Below are 21397 nucleotides of genomic sequence, written 5' to 3'. Positions count from 1 at the left end.
CATGACTGATTTTCAGAGAAGACCTGCTCATCACTTTTCAAATCAACATTTAATAATTCATAACAATTAACTGCTGTATAAGTTTTCTCTTCAATACGTTTCCAAATGTGAATAGATTAAACAATAATTGCTATCAAGCTTTGAGTTCTATTTCATGTGCCTAATAAAGCTTTATCTTATGGAGCTTACTTTGTATATTTTTCATCTATTCCTAACTGACTGCAATATACTGTATTAAAATATTTATCATTGTGCTATCAAATATTAAACATTTTAAAATCATCTGACTAAAGAAAACAAATAATGCTACTTGTTTAACTTTTTATGAATTTCCTAAAGTTTGGTTATTCAGGATGCTCCTTTGACATAACACCAAGAACACTGCAGCACCTGGAAACTGTATTCCCTCTTATCAATTCGGCCTGATTTGAAATGCACTGTACTCAGACACTTTGCTGTTCATTTCATCCCTGCACACAGAAAAACCTTTCTGTCTGTAAAGAGTCACTATGCTATTTCAATATAGGAGTATTGTTCTGTAGGCTAGGTGGCTTATTATTATTATTATTATTATTATTATTGAGTGTATGACAGAGAGAATATAGAACAGTTGATTTTTTTAGGATGTCTCCCTATTATCCACTTGCTTATTTATCTGAAACTGTGTGTACAAATACCAACTGTCATGTGACTGATCTAATGATGGAGATGAGGATGCTGCTGTGGGGCAGCCCAGCTGCCAGGGTGCTCCCCTCCCAGCATAGGGCGGGCTGCCCTTCCTGGCTGCTCCTGCTTCTCTAACACAGCATAAAAGTCTTCTTGTTTAGCTACTATCCTGCTGTTTTAGCTCTAAAATGGTTTAGTGACAGTCCAACAAGTACCTGAGATACTTCTAGGGATGTTGGATTCAAACTGGGAGGAGTGGGATTGCAGCACTTGCCATTACAGCAGTTTAGACAGTTGTGGAACAGCAGCCTTGAAGTTGATACCTGGGCAAGACGAAGAGAACTTTTCACCAATCCAATCCTTTACCTTGCAGGGGAAAGCAGTTTGTAAATGTTGATACTCAATTGCTGTTTACTTCAGGGAAAGCAAATCTGATCACCCAATTATCAGAGCTCCTGAGCTGCAGAGCTGCAGTCTATTAAGAGCCTGATGCCTCTTAGAGAGGTGCTAACTTCTGTGAACTAGCCCCCTATGCTATGCCTCCATCTGTTTGTTTTATGACCCATTATTTCCTTGGGCTGCCCTCCATGCAGGTGTTACCTAATTCACAATCCTTATGCTATTCACAGAGGCTTTCAGCACAGAGATGCTTGAGATAATGTCTTTGAGAACTTAGGAATGTCTCTCTAACCTATTTCTTTTGCAGGTTGCTCCATTTTCACAATATTTGACAGATTTCAACAAGGCAGTACTAAGAGCAGTCTGAGACTCGATTCCAAGAGACCATGTTATGGTAACTGTAAATCTGTGCAATACCTATATATAAAAAGCATCTTATGTTTCATCTTCTCTCTGCTCTTCATAAAGGAACGATGGTTTATTTCATTCTTTTTGTGAAATACATTTGTATTTTTTTTATTTTATTTTATTTTTGGTGTCTAAAATACCCTCTTTGCAGAGAAGTGAGCCTTTTTTTTCTCCTTTAAATCCAACATCTCATTAAAAAGTAATATCATTCCATAATATTCATACTTTGTTAGTAAAAAACTGTCTATGTATCACTATATCTACATGGCTGTTTTGTGGGCTATGTTTTCTGGAATTAATGTGTTAATAAACACATTCACATTGTCTTTTCTCAGCTCTAAAAAACCCAGGATTTCAGCACGTGTAGTAAGCCAGCACCGAGGTTAATGGAATCAGCGTTTTGAATCATCTGAGAATCAGGTCTGATAACTCTGTAATTTTGTTTGTAATTTTGCCTTGCTTGTTATTACACCTGTAAGTCATACTTTGCCTTGAGCTGAAGCTGTGGGATTCTGGATTGGTTTAAGGTGAATTATTCCGCATTTAAATTTAGAGTAGTTTGAAGCAGAGTGTTTCTCTGACATCCAAATCCCTGTACACACACAATTTCTTCACTCTGCATAACAATCATGTAAAATAGGTATTGTGAAAGCAGTATTTTGTGTATAAAAACCAAGGAAAGATTGTTCCCTGGGGACAGCATTGTTCAAAACTTTGTACCTTTCAATCAGTTCTGTCTGTTTTACTTCCTTCTGGCTCCAAAGTAGCAGTGCATTTGCTAGCACCAGTCCTGGCACCAAAACAGACCAGAACTAGAAGTCTGTGCAGCACCTGTGCAGAGGGGAAATCCTTCTATATCCTGGCCAAATGAAAGCATTAAAACTGCTCCTGTTAAAAGGATGTAACAAGACAGAAACAGTTTGTCTGTGGTCAGGTACACAGGCAGTTGCAAGGGGGAATTGGAAAACGGGGATTTCCAGTTCTGAATTTGTGTCACAGTTCCCCATGCAGAAAGTCAATGTATAGATATAGAAGGGCTAACAGATACACCTGTGTCCAAATATGTATAAAAACTTGCTAACCATCAAGGGGAGAGACCATTACATTTATATATTTAATCTGTCTGGAAAGAAGAATATGAGGTATTTTAACAAATGGATGGTAACACATCTTTTATTGTTGAATACTGATCACAAACTTCCAAAAGCAAATGTTCATAATTCACAGGGTCACAATTTCATGTTTGATTTTCTTTTGAAATTCAATCTTCATGATGATTTTGATAAATGCCTGGGGTTCTCACGTTTGTAGCATGTGATAAAATGCAGACAAAAAAAAAATTAATAATTTTGTAAGAATTCAAATGTACACTGTAACAGAATATAAATTATCTAGTGGGCTGCAGAGTGATAAAAGTTCAGTCCAGATACAAGCACCGAGCACAGTTTGAGCTTTTAAGATTAGCGTAATTGTAATCTTCCTGCTTTAATTAAAAATATTTGAAATAGTAAAAAAAATAAAAGGGTAAAATAAAATAAGCTATTCAGAGCCTGATGTAAGGCATCTGGCTGAAAACTTCCTTGTAAATTGTTTAAGATTTACAACACTGAAACAAGACATTTTAAAAATAATGATTGCCAATAACTAATACAATGAATTTAACTTCTGGGTGGAAGCTATCCTTGCTAGCTCCTGTGCTCATCCTGAGCTTTGTGGGCTGCAGACTGAAGGTTCAATATCCCTTTTTGCTCATTAACCATATGAAGGAAAGTAGTGAATAGTATCACCTTTTTCTCCATGGGAAGGTCATTGTCTTAGGAAAATTAGGTTTGTGCAGCTAAGCTGACATTGGCAAAAGAGAAACTTTGTCAGTGTGGATAATTATGCAGCTGTTTTTGGAATCAGTTGTAGTGAGATTGAAATTAAAATGTTTATTTTCAAACAATCCTTCATGTACACAGTGGGATTTAGATGCCTGACGTGACATGGACAAGAAATATGAAATATGCAATACTATGAACCTGAATGCTTAGATAATAAAATGGTCCTGCATGATATTTTCCCTTCATCCATTTTTCAAACTCAGTCAGCTCTGTGGAAATGATTCTACTTTTTGTTATGGGGTTCCTCTTATCACTAAGATCTGTTCACTTTGACTGTCCCAAAACAACTGCCATTGGTGGTTGAATTTCTTCCTAGGTATGGAGCTTACTTTTCTTCTGTTTCTATGCGCCTTTTTAAAGGAAATTGCTTAACTGCTATAAAACAATTTAAATACATCTATCCTGTTTCTCATGTTTATGAAATTCTAAGAGACTTTCAGGACCAGAGTGTTCTGCACTGAATTCATTCCTTTCACTTTGATCTCTGTATGTGTGCAGGTGAGAAAACCACTGGAGGTGTCTGGAAGAGTGGTGGAGGGCTGAGCCCTGGCTGCTCCCCCTGCACTCTGCCTGCGGCACAGATGTGTCCAGGGGTGGGCACGGAGACACAGCTGCATCTCTTCTGCCTCTTTTTTTCTGAGGGCAGTAAACCTTCCTGTACTAACCAGACCTTGGCTGACTGCTGTGTCTGTATAGCATAAACCCTGAATTCAGTAAGATAACAGTTGTTATCATGGTGCTTTTTATCTGGGAGGCAAAGTCTTAAATTGCATCTGACCTCTGTATGCTCAGAGAAGCAAGTGATGAGCGCTCTGACTAGATCCTCAAAGGTTTTAGATGAAATCAGTAGGAGTGCAGTACCCAAATAAATACTTCTGAGGATAATAGCTCCTGTGTCTTTCACCCATGTGTTGTACAAGGGAGACTCTGCACAGTAATTTATCAAATGATGTACCGTGAGCCTTAGAACACAACAGGATTCTCAGCATTGTTTTTCCCAAATAGGATCACTAATACTTTACACTAAGCCATTCATTTACTGCCACCATCATTAGAGTAATTAAACTGGCTATGGTATAGATTTAACTTACTAATTTATAGGTAAAACTTCTAATTGTCCAAGATCAACAATGTTTAGCAACAAAGCTCCATACAAATAGATTTTTCTAATAGTACCAATAGGCTATATATGACAAGAAGAAAAAAAAAAACCACATATTGGTGTGCTGTGTGTATCCATCTTTTCATAGTCATATTTCTGTGCAGTGCAAGCTCAAGGGGAACCGATATGACCATACGGTACAAGTCCAGACAAATAATTCTTTTGTACTTAGTTAAGGCAGAATAATGAGTTGTTATTTTTCCTGTATATTGGGACCCACTTGTTTGCCCAGCCAATTGTTTACATTTCAATGGGAAGATAACCAAGCTATAATTGCCACACTACAAAATTAAATGAATTGGAACTCTGTTCTTCCATGAAAGGACTTGAAAAAAAAATTAAATTCCGTGTCTGTCCCATAAAATCTGACAACTGCATCTAGTTTTACTTCTGAATTTGATAAGTTGATGAAACTTGGGGGTTATCTGGCAGTAACACAATCAGATGGAGATTTGTTCAGAAAACTACAATGCAGTGAGGGACACTTAATTGGTTCTGTCAGCAAATAGAAAAGCACTAGCTTGCAATTCCAGAAACTGTCTGAAACTTTTACAAATAGTCTGACTCAGCTAAAATCAGGCTATTTGTATGTTTGACTCAAAAACCCTCATTAGAAGAACATTATTGGTGTTAAAATGTCCAAACCTAAAAAGGCAGGAAATAGTGTGGTGAGTAACTAATTGGTCCGACAGCCTATTTTATCTATCACCATATTAATTATATGACTGTATGACACAGCACTCAGACCTTCAGTCCTGTTCAGTATCTTAGCTACTTAATATCTTATTTAAACTCACAGTGTGAACCTAAGTGTTTGCTATGCTTTATTCAAATTCTACTGTAGAGAATCATATTGATTTTCTTGTGAAAAGGTGAAAAAAAAATTATGAGAGATCTCTACTGAGTTTCTGGAAGTAGGTGATCAAAACAGTTATAACAAAACAAAAGAAATTGACAACTAAAGCCTAATCCAGTGTGTACTGATGGGATATTTCTACTCACATGTTTACTTGACCTGTTAAGCAGAACAGTATCTAAATCTCCAACTAAGCACTGAAACAACAGCTGCTGCTAGCAGTGTTTACACCAAACTTCAGCAATTCACTTTAAGGTCTTTTTTATTTTATTTTATTATTTTATTTTATTTTATATTAACTTTTGTGTAGTTTTCACTAGTTGTAATACATAATAAGCCAGAGTTTTATTGCTCAGAGGTTCTAAGGTGTGAAAGTAGAGTTCAGTTAATCAAAAAGGTTGAAGTTTAGTACAAAAAAATGGACATGCAGAGAAATTACCTTTTGTCATCTAGTAAGAATTTTAAAGTTGGATTTGATATGCTAGTCATGATATGTTAGTACAAAAATGTATTTTACAGATAGCAAGACACATGTATTTATATATTTCAGTGGTAACTCCTGCAAGAGTTAGCAAGAGCAAGGACACTGAAAACATACTAAAATTAATGGATGGCACAGCCAGTCTACTGGGAATCTCATCGGGGAGTCTCCAGAAATGTTCAGGCAGTATGGCAATCTGGCATCCTGCAGAGGTTTCGCTCATTTTCTGCTCTTAAGTTAGCTGCACATGATAGCAAACAGACGCAGAGGCAGCAAAGTTGCAGGAGAGGGGCAATTCTGAGTTACTTACGTTGACAGCCCAAGCTGTGCCAGATATATCCCGGCAGACATTTATCACATTTAGGCCCTGATGCTCCCTCCTTACACTCACAAAATCCTCTGTCATTACAGCGATCATGGACTGAACCAAAAGGGTTACAATAACAGTCTGCAGAAACAAGACAACACACACACACTGGATTCAGGTCTACATAAGGTGATAATTCATTTAATACCATAGAGGCTGCATTTCCGGTGTTGAAGTAAAGGAAGACTGTCTATGAACGATATCAAGAGCAGTGACTATAATTACTATAGCCCATTTATTTGTTTGCATATTTCATTTCAGGAAGAGACATTTTATGATATGAAGAGAAAAAGTAAACAGAAAGATGTGAAGGGAGAAGGTACTATGTTCTTTGAGGGTAAGTCATTGTAACAAACTCTGTTCTGGTAGGAATGTTTTTAACAATTTAACAAACATTAGGAAAGCTTTACTATCAATGTGCCTTTAGGCAAATGTTGCACATCGTAAAACAAGCTTATCTATACATTACTCTGGTTTTAGAAATGTTGAATGGCTTTAGAAGGCTGTATAAATGCACTTTTCTTATTTTCAAGATAGTCTTCCTTTATTCTTTGGAGTAGTATAGTAATCTTTGTGGATATCTGTCACTAAATTGATGAGACTGTATTTATCAGTGAGATTAATAAGCTTTTTGCATTTTCCACAATGATAAGCAGAGGTGAGAAGGAATGTAATGCAAAACTTATCAGAACTTGCTTTATGTTGCTGTTTTCATTTCTCTCATCTCCCAGTGGGCAGATGGAAGATGCAATGAGGCTCTTTCTCTGCTGTATATTTTCCACATGTGTACTGACCTAATTAAAGAAAGACTAGAGTAGCCTATTTCCTCCCACAACAGTTTCTGTAGGGGAATATATCTTCTTCAACCACAGCCCTTTTCTTTACTGTGATTAGAATATTATTGTTCACGATTCAGCTAGCTAAGCAAAGAAGATGACATTAGCTAGCAGAGCTCAATTTTTGGCAATCTCATTCTTCATATTTTTTTCTTCAAGTGGTCATATCTTATTTTTATGTATACCTGTGTAGACCCAGAGTAACTCCACCGTCACCTGAGGCTGCAGACACACTTAGATTTTGGCAGCATCTGATCTCTGTTGTTGTTGAAGGCAAAAGGCATTCAAATTAATTCTTGAATCTGGGCGACCTGCTGTGAGTCTGGCTCTGTGTTTGTGAATCAGTGCAGCTTTGCCTACCTTTGGCAATTTTTCCACAGTATAGGTTAAAATTCAGGGAAATTGAAAATGAAAAAATGTAGCTGAACTGGGAAAGAAAATATAAAAAAATACAAAGGAAAAATCTGTCTCAGAAAAAAACAAACAAAAAAAATCCCCACAACATTGCCAGACATTTGTCATCTGCTGTATCAGCATTTAATAGCCATAAATTACAGATGACACTTTGAACATCTGGCATGCTGAGGAAGAGAAGTTACCTTTGTCAGTTGGAGTTCCACAATAATAATAATATAGTTAATTAGCTAGCAACATTCATTAATGAAGTTGAATGCTGTCATACAAAAAATATTGTGGAATACAGCACAAATATACCATGATGGGTACCACCTGAAAAGCTGGCAATTCTGATGTTAATCAGGTGTACAAAATGTTTATGCAAACATAGAATGGAGTTACACCTTGAATGCAATAAGTCATGTTTGTTTTAGTTCTTTATAGAAAATCTTGAAGGACAAAAGGCTTGGAATTACATTAGAAACAGAGGGGTCAATTCTTACACATGAAAAATAGCTTAATTGGGCATAACAAACGTACAATTAAAAAGAAGTGTTTTTGAAAGAAATGTGTGGCTGACAGTATTGAATGGTATGGATACATAATGCTGTATTGGCCACAGAACAAGAACCTGACACTGATTCAGTGAAATATTTATATGATAATTCAGTAGGAATGTTGAATTGCCAGATCCATACTGTGTTGTGACACAAAGAAAACTTTAAGTCAAGCTGTTAACGTAGAAGTGGTAGATCAAATTGGAGCACAGACCTGGTAACCTTTAGTTACTCGGTCTAGCCTACATCTTTCCCAATACGCAGTCGATACCACAAGAGTGTAAGCTAGAAAGGTCAGCAAAACGTTCAAGCTCATTGTCCAACACAATATGACAGGCTGTACAACACTTCCCATCACCTGCCAAACACATCAGACATTTAAAAAGATCAGAAGCTACAATTCCAGTGTGCCTGACAGTGAGTATCATTATGACCTTGCATTAAATAACGTTTCCAGATCATCTTAGCAAGAAGAACATACACCAGGCTCCAGGGTAGGAAAAAAAAACAACTAGTTTCTGTTGATCCAGATGGGTAGGAATCTTCCTCCTGACCTCAATTTGATGACTAAAAATGATGGGAAGATAACAGTAGCAGCCATCTTACCACGGAGATGCACTATGTTAATGTAAATTTGCAAGTTAAAAACAAAAAGGAGAATGAGCTAAAGCATAAAGGCTTGTAGCTGTCATTCTGGGTTGACAGTGGCTACAGAACAACCCTTAAAGAATATACCACTGGAATTCAAAAAGTTTTCAGGCATATAATTAGGCGTAAGATTAAGTGGCCTCAAGGTTAGATCTTATAGGTGAGAAGATAATAACTAGTTCAGTATTTGTGTTATAAAAGCAAAGGAGATGATGAATTACTCTGGGTCTACTTGGAGGTTTCAATACTGTTCATGCTTACCAATGTGTGTACTCACTGAAACAGAGTTATTAGGACTTTATCAAGAACTTGTAAAAATAAAGAAGTTCTTCAAAGTCTGCTAAATTCTTTTCCACAGCAAGGATGCCCACTGAATTATTTTTTACATTAAAATACCTTGATTTATTTAGAAATTGCAGTTGTTCACTGAAGGTAATTTGAAATTCAATTGACAAATCCACAAACATTTGATATTTCATTTTAGTAAATAGAATTTATTTTATTTCTAAAAAATTAAGAGCATAATGAAATAAGATTTAAGCCTATTGTATAGTGTGTTGCATTGACTTCACACTGAAAAAAAAAAGAAAGCAAAAAAATCAGTGAAACAACAAGAAAAAATCCTCTCAATATTTGAATGCTTTTTAATGTTGCTGTTTTAAAACTGAAAGGTTTTCATTGTTTAGTTAGCACCGGCTAAGATTCTCATGTTGTCCATGTACTTACCATTTATATATATGTATATATATAAGTCTTGATAAATAAGAGCTAAACCCTTACTAGCTGCCAGAAACCTATCTTATCCAAATATCTTTGAATTTTCTAAATAAGTACTTGAAGAGGAAAGAATTAAACTGGAAAAATTAGACTTTTCAATGGTAATAAGACTCAGTGACTGAAAATTCTGATTTTTAAGATGTTACTGTTAATGTAATGTTTTAATCATACTTAAAATCCAAAACACTGCTCTTACAAGAGAAATGAGCATTTCCAATAGAGCAAGACTCCATGTGTTTGATGCAGCAAGATGGTCCATTTACTCTTTGCATTGCAAATATGTCTCACACTTTGCAGGATTAAATCATAGCAGCCCCACTTCAGGAAAGCAATTCAAGCTCAAACTTCTCAGGTTTTTTTTTTTTTTTTTTTTTCTTAAAAAGTTCTTTGGTATCCATTGTATTCCACTGGTTTCATGCCAGCAATAGTCTGAAAGTGCTACGCTGGTGAATCAGCTGAGAAACAAGGATTTTGTATACAGTATGATAAGTATGATTCTCACAGCTGCCCAAGTCCAACAAGATTATTATTATTATTATTTAATTACATAATATGTAGCAAAACTGTGTTGATCCTGAAGTCATCTCACGCGGGAGCCCATAAGAATTTGACTGCATTAAAGTAGGAAAATCTGCAAATTGATCTAATTTTTTTTTGCAACTCTTAATAAATGAAAGCTTATTTTATTTTACTTTCTTAGCATCTAAGCGACTCTGAAATGCACAGTTGTTTTACTAAGACATTCTAAATATATTACTTGCAAATTAATTAAAAATCTACTTGTTTTTTTACTCCTGGCTTATTAACTTTCCTGTCTTAGGGATATAGCTACAGATGCAAACGTAGCACTTAGAGTGTACATGGGAAAACAATTTACTGCATGAGCTGATGAAAAATCCCAAACAGAGTAATTTAGTATTATGCCTATTAGGTCTATTTAGACAGCACAAATTATAGAGCTCTGATGTCAGTCACATCAATGCTGTCCCTCATTTACATCAAACAGATACGAAGGACAGTGCTTATTACTGATAACATTTGATTGGTTTAACATCCTCAACACAGTCATATATGAAATCATGACTTGCCTTACTAAAGTTTAGACTAGCACCGTCTAATTAATGTCAAAGGAGACCATGCATTTTCTGAATATGCTGCCAAGCAAAGTTAAAAGAAGGACATGTGAAATGTAGTGCATGGATGAATCTGGGTGTATATCACAAAATAAAATGTAAATCTGACAAGCTGTAGAATGAAACAAACAATAGAAACCTAAAACGTCTGGATTGAATCTAAGGAATAGATTATAAAGAATATTAAATTATAACTTATTCACCTGTATCCTACTTTCTTATGAAGAGCTTTTTTTTTTTTTCTCATTCTTTTTCTTTACCTTCTTGGAAAATGGAAAAAAATACTAATCACAATGGAAATTCAGAAAATGTTTTTCTGATGCTTCTATCTATAAGCAATACTGTATAATGAAATTGTTGATCGGTTATTCAAGTAATGCCTTTTGTGGCTGTTGTATGAAGCCAACAGAGAACCTTTTATTGACTGTCCTTGGTCTTCACCTAGCATCCAATCATTTTCTATGTACTGACTTGAGGTGATAAGAGAACAACGCAAATTCTTCTTGTGTGACATTTTCTTGTACTATGTACTATTTTTTGGTACTATTTCTTATTTTGTTCTAACATTTGCTTTAATTCTGCATTTTGGATAGTTACATCAGAAACTAGGTTTAAAGCCCTGTTAAGTTTCCTATGTTTAAATTGGCATCGTATCAAACTGATCTGACAAATTCTACCCCTAATCACACAGGGATAATTTCAGTTTCTTTTCAAAGGAGAGAGGAGTTAGTGGCCCTGTGCCCGAGAGTAGAATCTGGTGCTACATGTTCTTTTTAAAATTTCAATTAATAAAAGGGGGTCAATAAACACCAATCCCCATCTTCTATTCAAGTACCTGGCAACTTTTGTAGCTCTTTGGCAAATGCTGAAGAATGTGCTAATAATTTTGAAAGTTAGACTGGGAATAGGACCCAAAAAACTTCTGTTTTTACGAGTGTACAGCTCCCAGCTGCAGGCCAACACAGTCAGCTTCTTGGGGCTTTCTGGGAGAGTCTTCCCAGGGCCATTAGCCAAGGGATTTCATTACCATGTATGGATCCAAAATACTTCCTTGGGGCTACAATGCCAACTAAAGCAACAGGATGGAAAGTCTACACAGATGTTCTCATCCATTGAAAAAGCTCATTCTGGCTCAACTAGCAATTAAGCAGCAGTGGTCCCTAGCAGTTGCCAGTAGCTGAAAAGGCACAGAAGAAAAGCCACAGTTACCCCGGGACTGACCTATGCACACATTTTCATCGTCCAGCTCTGCAGAAGCATTTCTGAAGTAGCCCAGCCTGCATAACTCACAGTGCTGACCTCTAGTGTTGTGCTTACAGCTCACGCAAATGACCGTATTGAGCAGCTCGATGTAACTGCACCGGTTGGAGTGCCCGAAGCATTCACAGTCTTTCAAGGAAGAACAGAAATGTATACGAAATGTATACAGTAGCAGAGTAATAGCACATTACATGCTCAGTAAAAATGAACTATGAGAAGTATGGATGAATGGCACATACACGTTAATCAATGTAACATGGACAACAGCAGATGTTTATCTGCAATGGAAGTGAGGTTTGTTTCAGGCAGGTTAGTGTGACCGACCATGGCATGATGTCGAAGGCTGGTTGCTATTGGCAGACCTGATGGAACTGAAGCATTTGCAGTTGTAAACCTTTCAGGAGTACTGGAGGCTCAGTTTCTGCTGATAGAAATGCACATCTTTTTTTGCATATTTGAGATGAATATAAATCAAGACACAGGAAAATCTTCCTCACATTAAAAATATTCAATACAGAGGACAAAGTTGTCAAACTTCAGCACGTTTAAATCCACAATGGTAGATAAAAACTATGTTCCGATATAAGTGGTGAGTATTGAAAACTATTACTGATTTTGGCTCAGGGTACTGTAACTCGTCAGCACTTTGGGAAGTTTTACTTCAAGACCAAATAAATCTTGAATTTGACAATTTTGGTGAACACCTCCTAAAATAATTGAAACAGAAGAAAAAAAAAAAAGGAAGAGAAGTACTATTTAATAGCCTTTTTTGGCACATTCAAAAGGTAAACATTAACCCATTTTTAGGTCAGAGATGAAGAACAATTGGGCCAGAAAAGAACTGGAAAACTCTGAGATGAGTACTGAACAGAAAGCATGCTTATTGCAGCCATCTGAACTACAGCTGGAATTACAGCCTTTTTGGAAAACAAAAAACAAAAAACAAACCCTTTTAATGTATAGAATGCTACTGTCTCTTCTCATTTAATCACAAGCAATATTTGTTTTTATTCAGAAAAATAGAAATTAGGAAAGTATCAATATCATTATTTAAGGCATAGGTATGATGTGTGTAGAAAGCTTCTGTAGGTCTAATTGCTCAGCTCTGAGTCTAAGCTCAGAATAAACGCAGGAAAAGTTGTTAGGATGATCACAGAATTAGAGAGCCTATTTAAAAAGTGAAGACTGTGATAATTTGGCTTGTTTAGTCTGGGAAATTGAAGTCAGGATAGCACCAGGCTATAAATACATCAAGAAGATGGTCTTCTATCACCCTAGGTGAGTATCTGTGCTGATGGACAACACTGGCACAAGACCAAAGGCATATTAACTGGCCATTGAGATGCTTCAGCTGTGTACTAGAAGATGGTATCCAGCCACTAGGGCAGTCTGATCCTTTTGAATCTCAGATTAAGAAGCAATTTTTAATTTCTGCTTTGATGAAGCATCTGTCTTCTGCCCCCATTGCACAACTTGTTTTGTTGAGAAGATACTGTGCTGACCTAGCTGTCAGTCTTGTGGCTAAACATAAATCACACTGCAGGTGAATTCAGAGGAAACAGTAACAGGCAGAAAAATAATATTGCCTTGAAAAAATATGTAGACTATAAGTAAGTGACAGTAAATCAGACTATGCTACTTCATCTTTTTAAAATAGCAGAGAGAAGATTTTGTGAATGAATAACTACACTATTTCCACTCTGAAACGACCTTCAGTAATACTACAACACGTAATTGGCTATTACAAAAGCACACAAAAAAATTGCAGTGCATAAAATAATTCACTGTTATAGCAAAGCTTTCTCCAAGTTATGGTCTTGACTGAAGAAGAATATAACAATTGTGAAAGGCTCAGTTTGATGTACAAATATACTCTTAAACAGACTCTGAATTCCCACTCCAGTTCAGATGCAGCTTGTCAATTTTAAGGGTAAATAATTAGACCAATTCCTGATCTCATTGCTATGTACTGTGTGGGAGAGGAGAGGGAAATGCTGATTTCTTCTTCTTGATGACCTGTGATAGAATGGAATGGAACAGTTCAAGCAGCACCAGGGAAATTCAGATTGGATATTTGGAAAAAATTTGTCACTGAGAAGGGGTTAGGCAGTGGAGCAAGTACCCCCTGGGAAGCAAGTCCCAAGATTATTGGTGTTCAAGAAGTCTTTTGACAACTTTCTATGATACATGGTTTAAGTCTTAGGTTGCCCTATGTATAGTCAGGAGTTGGACTCTATGATCCTTGTGGGTCCCTTCCAATACAGGTTCTATGATTCTTGTATCTACACTCTTTTGTAGTAACTGTGCTGAAAAGCACTATGACTGTTGGTCTTAACACTGTCAAATGCCAAATGGTATCCAATTTTTCCTAATTTTTGCTTTTGTTCATTTTGCTAATGCAGTAAAATGAACTTATTCTGCCTATTGGTATTGGACTGTCAGTGAATCGTTCATACATTTTTCTAGGTTTATATATATATATGTGTGTATGTGTGTATATATAAAACAAAACAAAAACAAAAACAAAAGAAAGCCCTCCATGTTGTGTAAAGGGTTTGCATATTATCAAAATGGAAGTATTTTCACCACTGGTTACATGAGGTGCTTCCCTGAACTACTCAGACATAACAAGTAGAATTGTGTTAAGCATCATGGTGTTTGATTACCTAATACCTGCTAATGCTGTATGGCCTCTATAACTTATCATGTGATTCACCCCTATCAGTGCAGAAAGACCAGAAAGTACAATGTAAGATTTCTAAGCATACGTCTGTGCTTAGCAGCCCAATAACTTCCATGTGCTGGCAAAGCCATGGAATTGCTGAAAGAGGTGGAGGAAAAGTACCAAAATCAGGCAGAAAATGGTTCAACAAAATTGAAATGCCATGAGCTTACAGTGCTACAAAATGCTGCTTTCAATTCCAAACACTGTATGTTAGAAAAGACACAGATAAACTAGAAGTAGTAGTTTAAAGCTGAGTAACAGTAAGGAGTAAGTGAATTGGAAAGCAAAACCTCAAAGAAGAGGTAAGGCTAGCTAGGTTTGTTCAATGCAAAGGAAAAAGGGAGAAGATAGAGCCATGTTAGATATGATAATTATATTTGGGTGATTCAGAAATTGTCCAATTCCTTTCCAAGTCACAGAAGAACTGACTCTATGAGCCTTTAAAGATTATTTTCAGTGCAGTGATTCTGTTGTGATGACCTTGATACTACTGCATGAAGAATAAAATTATATACTGAAGGATGCTCATGTAAAGGTTGAAAATGTCTTTCTATAAATTGAATACTTTGTTGCCTCCCCTCCATTATAATGCCACATTTACATCTTTGAGATCATATACTGTTGTGCTATTAGTCAGTACTAGGTTCAGCTCAATCTTCAGCTGGGACCAGTAATACATGAAACATCATCACAAGAAACAATGGTAGACACACATGGAAGGGAAGCACAATTTTAGAACTAAAACCAATAATGTATGAAGCAGCAATCAGTGTCATTTTCTAATTAAAATCACAAAAAGTATTTCAAGAAAAGTATATTCAGAAATCATTAAAATCTTTTTTTTTTTTCTTTTTCATTGTCCAGTAACTCTGGTTTCCTCCTCCATACTCTAACAAAAGACAAACAAAGGAGATTTTCTTGTGACCTTAGAAATGACCTGCATCAAAACAGTCATTATGATCTCATCAAATGGGTCAAACTAATTTCAAATATTTGTTGCTGTCTCTAGTCTTTAGTGATGTGTGTTTCATAAATAAGGAGATATTCACAAATAGCTACAGAAAGACAAAACATGTTTATATGTACTCTATATATAGATAAATTGATGAGGAAAACCAACGATAGTATGTCAGAGTTCAGTCTGAATGATAAATATGCAAATGAAATAGGTTGCCTGTATGCTACTGAGATAATATTGGCATCCTTCATTATGCCCACATAATACCATTATTTTGATAAAACACTGAAACATCAGTACAAAATGTAATGCCTGTACTTTCAATTTGCACATTGTTACAATAAAAGGAAGATGTAAGGCACACTTACAATGCATTAGAAGACATAACTACATATTAAACTCCATGGCACTTACAGATACTTCTTGATGATATGGACAATTGTTTCCCTTCAACTAATCTTTTTCTTTCCTTTTTTTCCAATTTATGCAGATGGGTGAGGAAAAACATCTCTAGCAAATATTTTATTTCTATGCAACAGTCTGAATGGTCACGTTCTAGTATTTAATTAATTTAAAAACAAGTGCCACGTCACCTTATATGTCAGCAGTGTAAAAAGCATAATTATTTCTTCTGTGTATGCCTTATGTTTATTTGACTTAATGTTTCTGCTGTCAATGAAGATGCCTCACCAGTAAAGCTGATGGGTTCACTTCACAGATATTCCAGATTCATACAGTGCAATGTTTTCACAACACATAGCACTATGAAATCACTGTATGAATGCAAGAATTCCTACCTCTCTTGTGGTTTGCAACTTGAACAGAAGAAACAGTTGTCATAGATAATTTGGGAGTAACTGGATAGGTAATAAAATGAACAATAAATTAGAAAAGATTTCAAATAGGAATAAATCAAAAGATTAAAATAAACCTCATTTTATTTCTTTACCATGTTAAATTAACAATGGATACTGTTTTGTAAGGAAACCATGAAACTTAATGAAAATGCATTATAGGCTACCAACTATAGAGTCATTTGAGCTGGAATATCTGAAATAAAGGGAAAGTAATTCACATATGCACACTGGCAATTTTGTGTTAGATGTTACATGATAGCTTCTATTATTTAATGACCAATTGACTATAAGACAACCAGTGTGCTTTGTAAAGGGTTTTATGAAATTTACTTGCATAGATACTCTGGCCTATTAGCATAAATGAAGAAAACAAGATAAAATATTGGATATAATAAGATTTTTGTAATTATTCTCATCATACTCTATCATTAACAAGTATTTAATTTACAGTTAATACATAACACTGTAACAATGTACTGTGAGCATATAATCTAAACAGAAATGCTTTTAAGTTTTTGTGTTATGTGTTCCATAACTAAATATCAAAAATAATTCTACTAAAGCTGGCTCTTATTTACTGGGGAAGAAACAATGAGTAATCTTGTGCAGTGAAGTTAGGTCTTAGATTACAAGCAGTATAAATGATTAAGCTATGAAATCCATTGTGAATAAAGTAGGCTAATCCTTAGCAGGGGAGTAGACATCAACCTGTATTTTTTTGTTTGTTTAAAGACCACATGCAAAAAGCTGGAAAATAGAATATGGGCTGAATTAAATTATTAAAATACTGTCCTATCATCAGGGATATTTGATTCAAAATATATGTGAATAATACAAACTAAACTATATTGCTAATCCTAATAGAGCACAGATCTACTGTGTTTTTCTATTTTTGGGGTGGATTGTGTAGAAGCTTGCATATATAACACATTAAGTTTTATACATATCTCCATTTGGTCACTGTGATCAAGGGATAGAACTGCAGCCATTCTAAGATAACCAACGGAATCCTATTTTTTTGTTTGTTTGTTTCTTTATTTTGGTAGCTAATGTCTATATCACCTTTTAATTAATTTATTTCTCCATCTCTATATGCTATAGGCCAGAAAAGATATGCCCTGAATTATCAGAGCATGCTCCTGGACAAATTTCTGCAGGGTTTTCTTGGGAGTGAAGGGTTATTGGGGCACTAAATAAGGAGAAAAAAAGGACATTATATTTTTACATTGAATGATCATTATGAAATGTGTAGCACAGCTGAATAAAGCTTCAAATAACAAAGAATACTGCTTTTACTTTATTACTCATTTCAAAAAGTCATTCTGTCACTTTCAGTGCTAATCATCATGCCAAAGTCTGTGAGTAATTTTTTGTGTGTAACCTGAATTGCAGAGAACACTCTATTCTGCAGAGATCTTGCTTACAGGCTGAATGGCATAAAAGCTGAGAATTCCCAGCTCACTTGGGAAAAGAAAGCGGAAACAAAATATTAATAAATGGGTTTAAAGAAGACAATCTTTTTTGCTCAGAAATCTGAAAACCTATTCATAATACAGACTGTGCTGATTATACAAGTCATATAACATTTAGAGATTTCTGTACAGCTTAACGTGTATAAGTACTTATAACCTGTGTCTCTACATTTCCAGACTTTACACACTGATGTGCGTGGTCTTATTTTTGGAAGATTCAGGTAAGGTTTGTTTTGTGGTTGAACTCTGTAGATATTTTCTCACAGAATGTCATTACTCAGCACTAATTGTTGCTATTTTTGCTGCCACGTTGGGACTCTTTGAAAGAAATTTGGGAAATTTTACACCACTAGGAATTTTACAGCATCCTACCTTGATTTGGTTTAGAAACCTCAAGAGAAGAAATATTCGGCCATATCCTATCAAACTTTGGAGGATCTGCATGCATCAGGAAAAATCAGGTTTTGTTATTTGCATCTGTGATATTGTTCTGAACAGGCAAGCATATGGACAAAGACATAGACTACAAACATCCATTACTGAACTATTCCAGGTTGCACTTGAACAGTACATGACCACACTGAACAAGAAAACAAGCAATTGATGACTCCCAAAACACCAAATGGACGTAAAATACTGTGCATAACAATTTATCTCCTATGGTCCAAAATATCATTGTTCATCATGAGAAGGCATTCAAGACCAACATATGTGGTTCTAACACATTGAACAAAATAGAATCATATTCTTTTAATGTGCTCTGTAGAGACAAAATAACAATATCAGACAAATATAGATTTCTTACCAAAGGCACATATCTTACCGTTGCATCCTGTTTTAAGGCCATTTGAGTGAGATATATTTCTGATATCAGAAGAAATACATTTTCCAGTAGAGTGAACCTTTTCTTTGCTCTCACATTTTTTGTGTTGAATCTGTTTCGTATCACATCTACTGGCATATTTCACAGCTAGATTATGCTTTTGTGAAAACACAAAGTGTCTAAGTACCTTAAAGGCCCTAAAGCCATGCCCATAGAGGCATTTTGTCTCCCATCAAAGGTGTAAGATATGTCTCTTTAGAGCTTCATCTCCTTTAGTCAATGTGCTTTGGAGTTGAGGTAGGGTGGGATGATTACACTTACTGGTTCAGACTGTTGGAGCTAAGAGCAAGTAAGGAGATGAGCTGGTGGTAGAGGGGGAGAAAACTTTTCCTTGGACCCCAGTGTGGGACATGGTCTTTATATTGTTTCTTCTTTTTTTTTTTTTTTTTTATTTTCTGTTCTCTTTGATCACTGACAGCTCCATCTGCCTAGCTTTGGACACCAGATTTGGATGCTGTTTCTTCATCTTCTGTGAGTACTACAGCTGTTCTTTTCTGAATTGAATAGAATTTTCCTTAATGATCACATCAGCCTACACAGCAGTGATGTAAATGGGGAGAGGGAAACTTATTTCTGCATATGAGGAATTCAGTTGGGTGGTATGTAGTCTGCAATTGTCAAATCTTTTTGGTAGACTGATAGTCTTTTTGAAGATAGTGTGTTTCACTGGTATATCAGTCCTAGTGGAAAACTTAAGAGCGGAGCAAAGAGAAAAAGGCTGGGGTTTTATCCACCTGATCTAGAAGGAGGATGTGATTTTTTTTTCTACTGCATCTTCTGACCAATTTGTCAAAGGTGAAGGGAAATGGACTGGGTGTGAATGGACATCCCAAAAGTTTTCCTGTATAGAGAACAACTTAAAGAGAGGCTTGCACTGTGCTATTTACTCTTAGGTAGTCTTCTGAAATTGAATCAGTTATTAATTGATATAAATATATCATTGCATGATATTGCATTTTTGTGGGTTTTTTTTTTCCTTATTAGTCAAGGTAATGGATGTAAGGAAAACCGAGCTGATTTGGTAGATTCTCAAATAGTCTAAAGACTTGATTGAAAAAAACCTGCCTCTGTTAATCAGATCCACCAATTCACACACATAGGAAGTGCAAACACAGTAGTCAGTGCACAACAGAAGCTATTTAAAAGCCATACCGAGGTGTCATAATAACCCTAGCACACTATTTCACTATAAGTCTGTGCAACTGGAACCATCTTCTTCCTCCTGGAACCCTGATTTACTTGTAATGGTAAACAGGTTTGAAATACATACAAATAAATTATTTTATCAGTTAATTCACTGTTTAAATTTTGTTTCAGTTCCAGGAATGCTTAGGCTTGATTTAAGTGTTTGAATGGACTGGACATTAGAGAATGTATGAAAATCAGGGGCGAAAAATAAAGAAATCTTTATTGATTACATTTTCTAAAATGATCTAGGTAGTAACAGAAATAAAAGTAACAATATCAACGCTTTGTAATGCCTTAGGACTAACTCTCTGAAATACCTGTTTCTTAATAAACTGTAGGTCTTATAAATGAAATCATATCAACTCTTATTCTGATAATGATTTCCCCGAGGAATCTCTCGTCTTGTCCAAATAAAATCATTACTTGTGTGACAGAAAATCAGTGTTACATGTTCCTAAGTAATCCTACAAACTCTATAGATCTGTGATTCTTTTAGCAAACTGACTTGAAATGGAGACTGTGACTTGCTAAAATAATGAAAACTTCCCAGACCTTTTAAATTAGACTACATTGAGCTGTGCTTCTTAATTGGCACACAAAACAGATGAGCATATGTACTGTGCCTGAGGATTAACAATTAAGAGTTATTACTGGTTATTATTACTAGTTATTAGTGCTAATTGTAACCATCTTAGAAGGGATTTCTGGAGGTCATTTGTACACTGTGCTCATAGCAAGGTCAGACTAAAATGTTGTCATTCAGGGTCATATCAAGCAGGGTCATATCAAGTAATGACATCATATCATCTGATGTCATTAGTAGCTCTGGGCTGCTTGGTAATGTGGTTAATGCTCCAGGAGACTTAATGCTTCTTTTATTCACGCTTAAAAATAAATAAATAAATAAATAAATTTTATATATATGTATATATATATATATATATATACGTAGAGAGAGAGAGAGAGAGAGAGATTTGGTAAAGAGAAGGTTTTTATTTAATATTTTTAATGACCTTCTCATGGTGTGTATTATCACCAAGATTACATATTTCCTGATGAAGGTCTTTTTACTTATCTTCCTAGATCCCTCTTTCCCTCTCTGAATATGACATTAAATGCTTTATCTAAAAGCGTATGTGAGACTTCCAAGTCAGAGAATACTGACCGTCATTCCCACGAGTATATTGGAGGAGATGAGTCATCCTTTGAACAGACATCAGTGACATTCCTTTAGAAGCTGGTTATTTTTTTATTGCATCTTGTGAAAATATTTCTAGTTCTAAGTCATCACCACAAAACTTTTTTAGTAATAGAGAAGTTAAACTATACTATTCCAGAAGATTTTGTTTGCATGCTCTATTTTGTAATTGAAGTCCTTATTTTCCTGAATAATTAATATTGGCCTGGGTATTCTAGAAGAAACACTAGATAAACCTAGGATACTACTCTCCTGTTATATGTTCCATTCTAGGTAAACAAGGCTAC

General features: G+C 35.5%; 1 protein-coding gene across 5 annotated transcripts in view; it reads right to left on the bottom strand.

The window, feature by feature from the left end:
* Positions 1 to 21397, bottom strand: part of NTNG1 (netrin G1) — a 152673-nt gene that overhangs the window by 18533 nt on the left and 112743 nt on the right. The window contains exons 6-9 of one of the 5 annotated variants that reach the window (XM_065742712.1): positions 18214 to 18279; positions 16310 to 16369; positions 11791 to 11958; positions 6166 to 6303 (exon numbers count right to left, since the gene is read on the bottom strand). The exons of 1 other annotated variant lie outside the window; for it this stretch is intronic. In XM_065742712.1, the coding sequence (XP_065598784.1) occupies positions 6166 to 6303; positions 11791 to 11958; positions 16310 to 16369; positions 18214 to 18279 (432 nt within the window). The remainder of the gene's footprint in view (positions 1 to 6165; positions 6304 to 11790; positions 11959 to 16309; positions 16370 to 18213; positions 18280 to 21397) is intronic. 3 more of the 5 variants (XM_065742685.1, XM_065742695.1, XM_065742676.1) reach the window with 3 other exon arrangements.

This window comes from Cyrtonyx montezumae, unplaced genomic scaffold, assembly GCF_038088225.1.
Source record: "Cyrtonyx montezumae isolate F1298 unplaced genomic scaffold, pur_monq_1.0 scaffold_1, whole genome shotgun sequence".
Lineage (NCBI taxonomy): Eukaryota > Metazoa > Chordata > Aves > Galliformes > Odontophoridae > Cyrtonyx > Cyrtonyx montezumae.
This window is presented reverse-complemented; position numbering and strand designations above follow the sequence as displayed.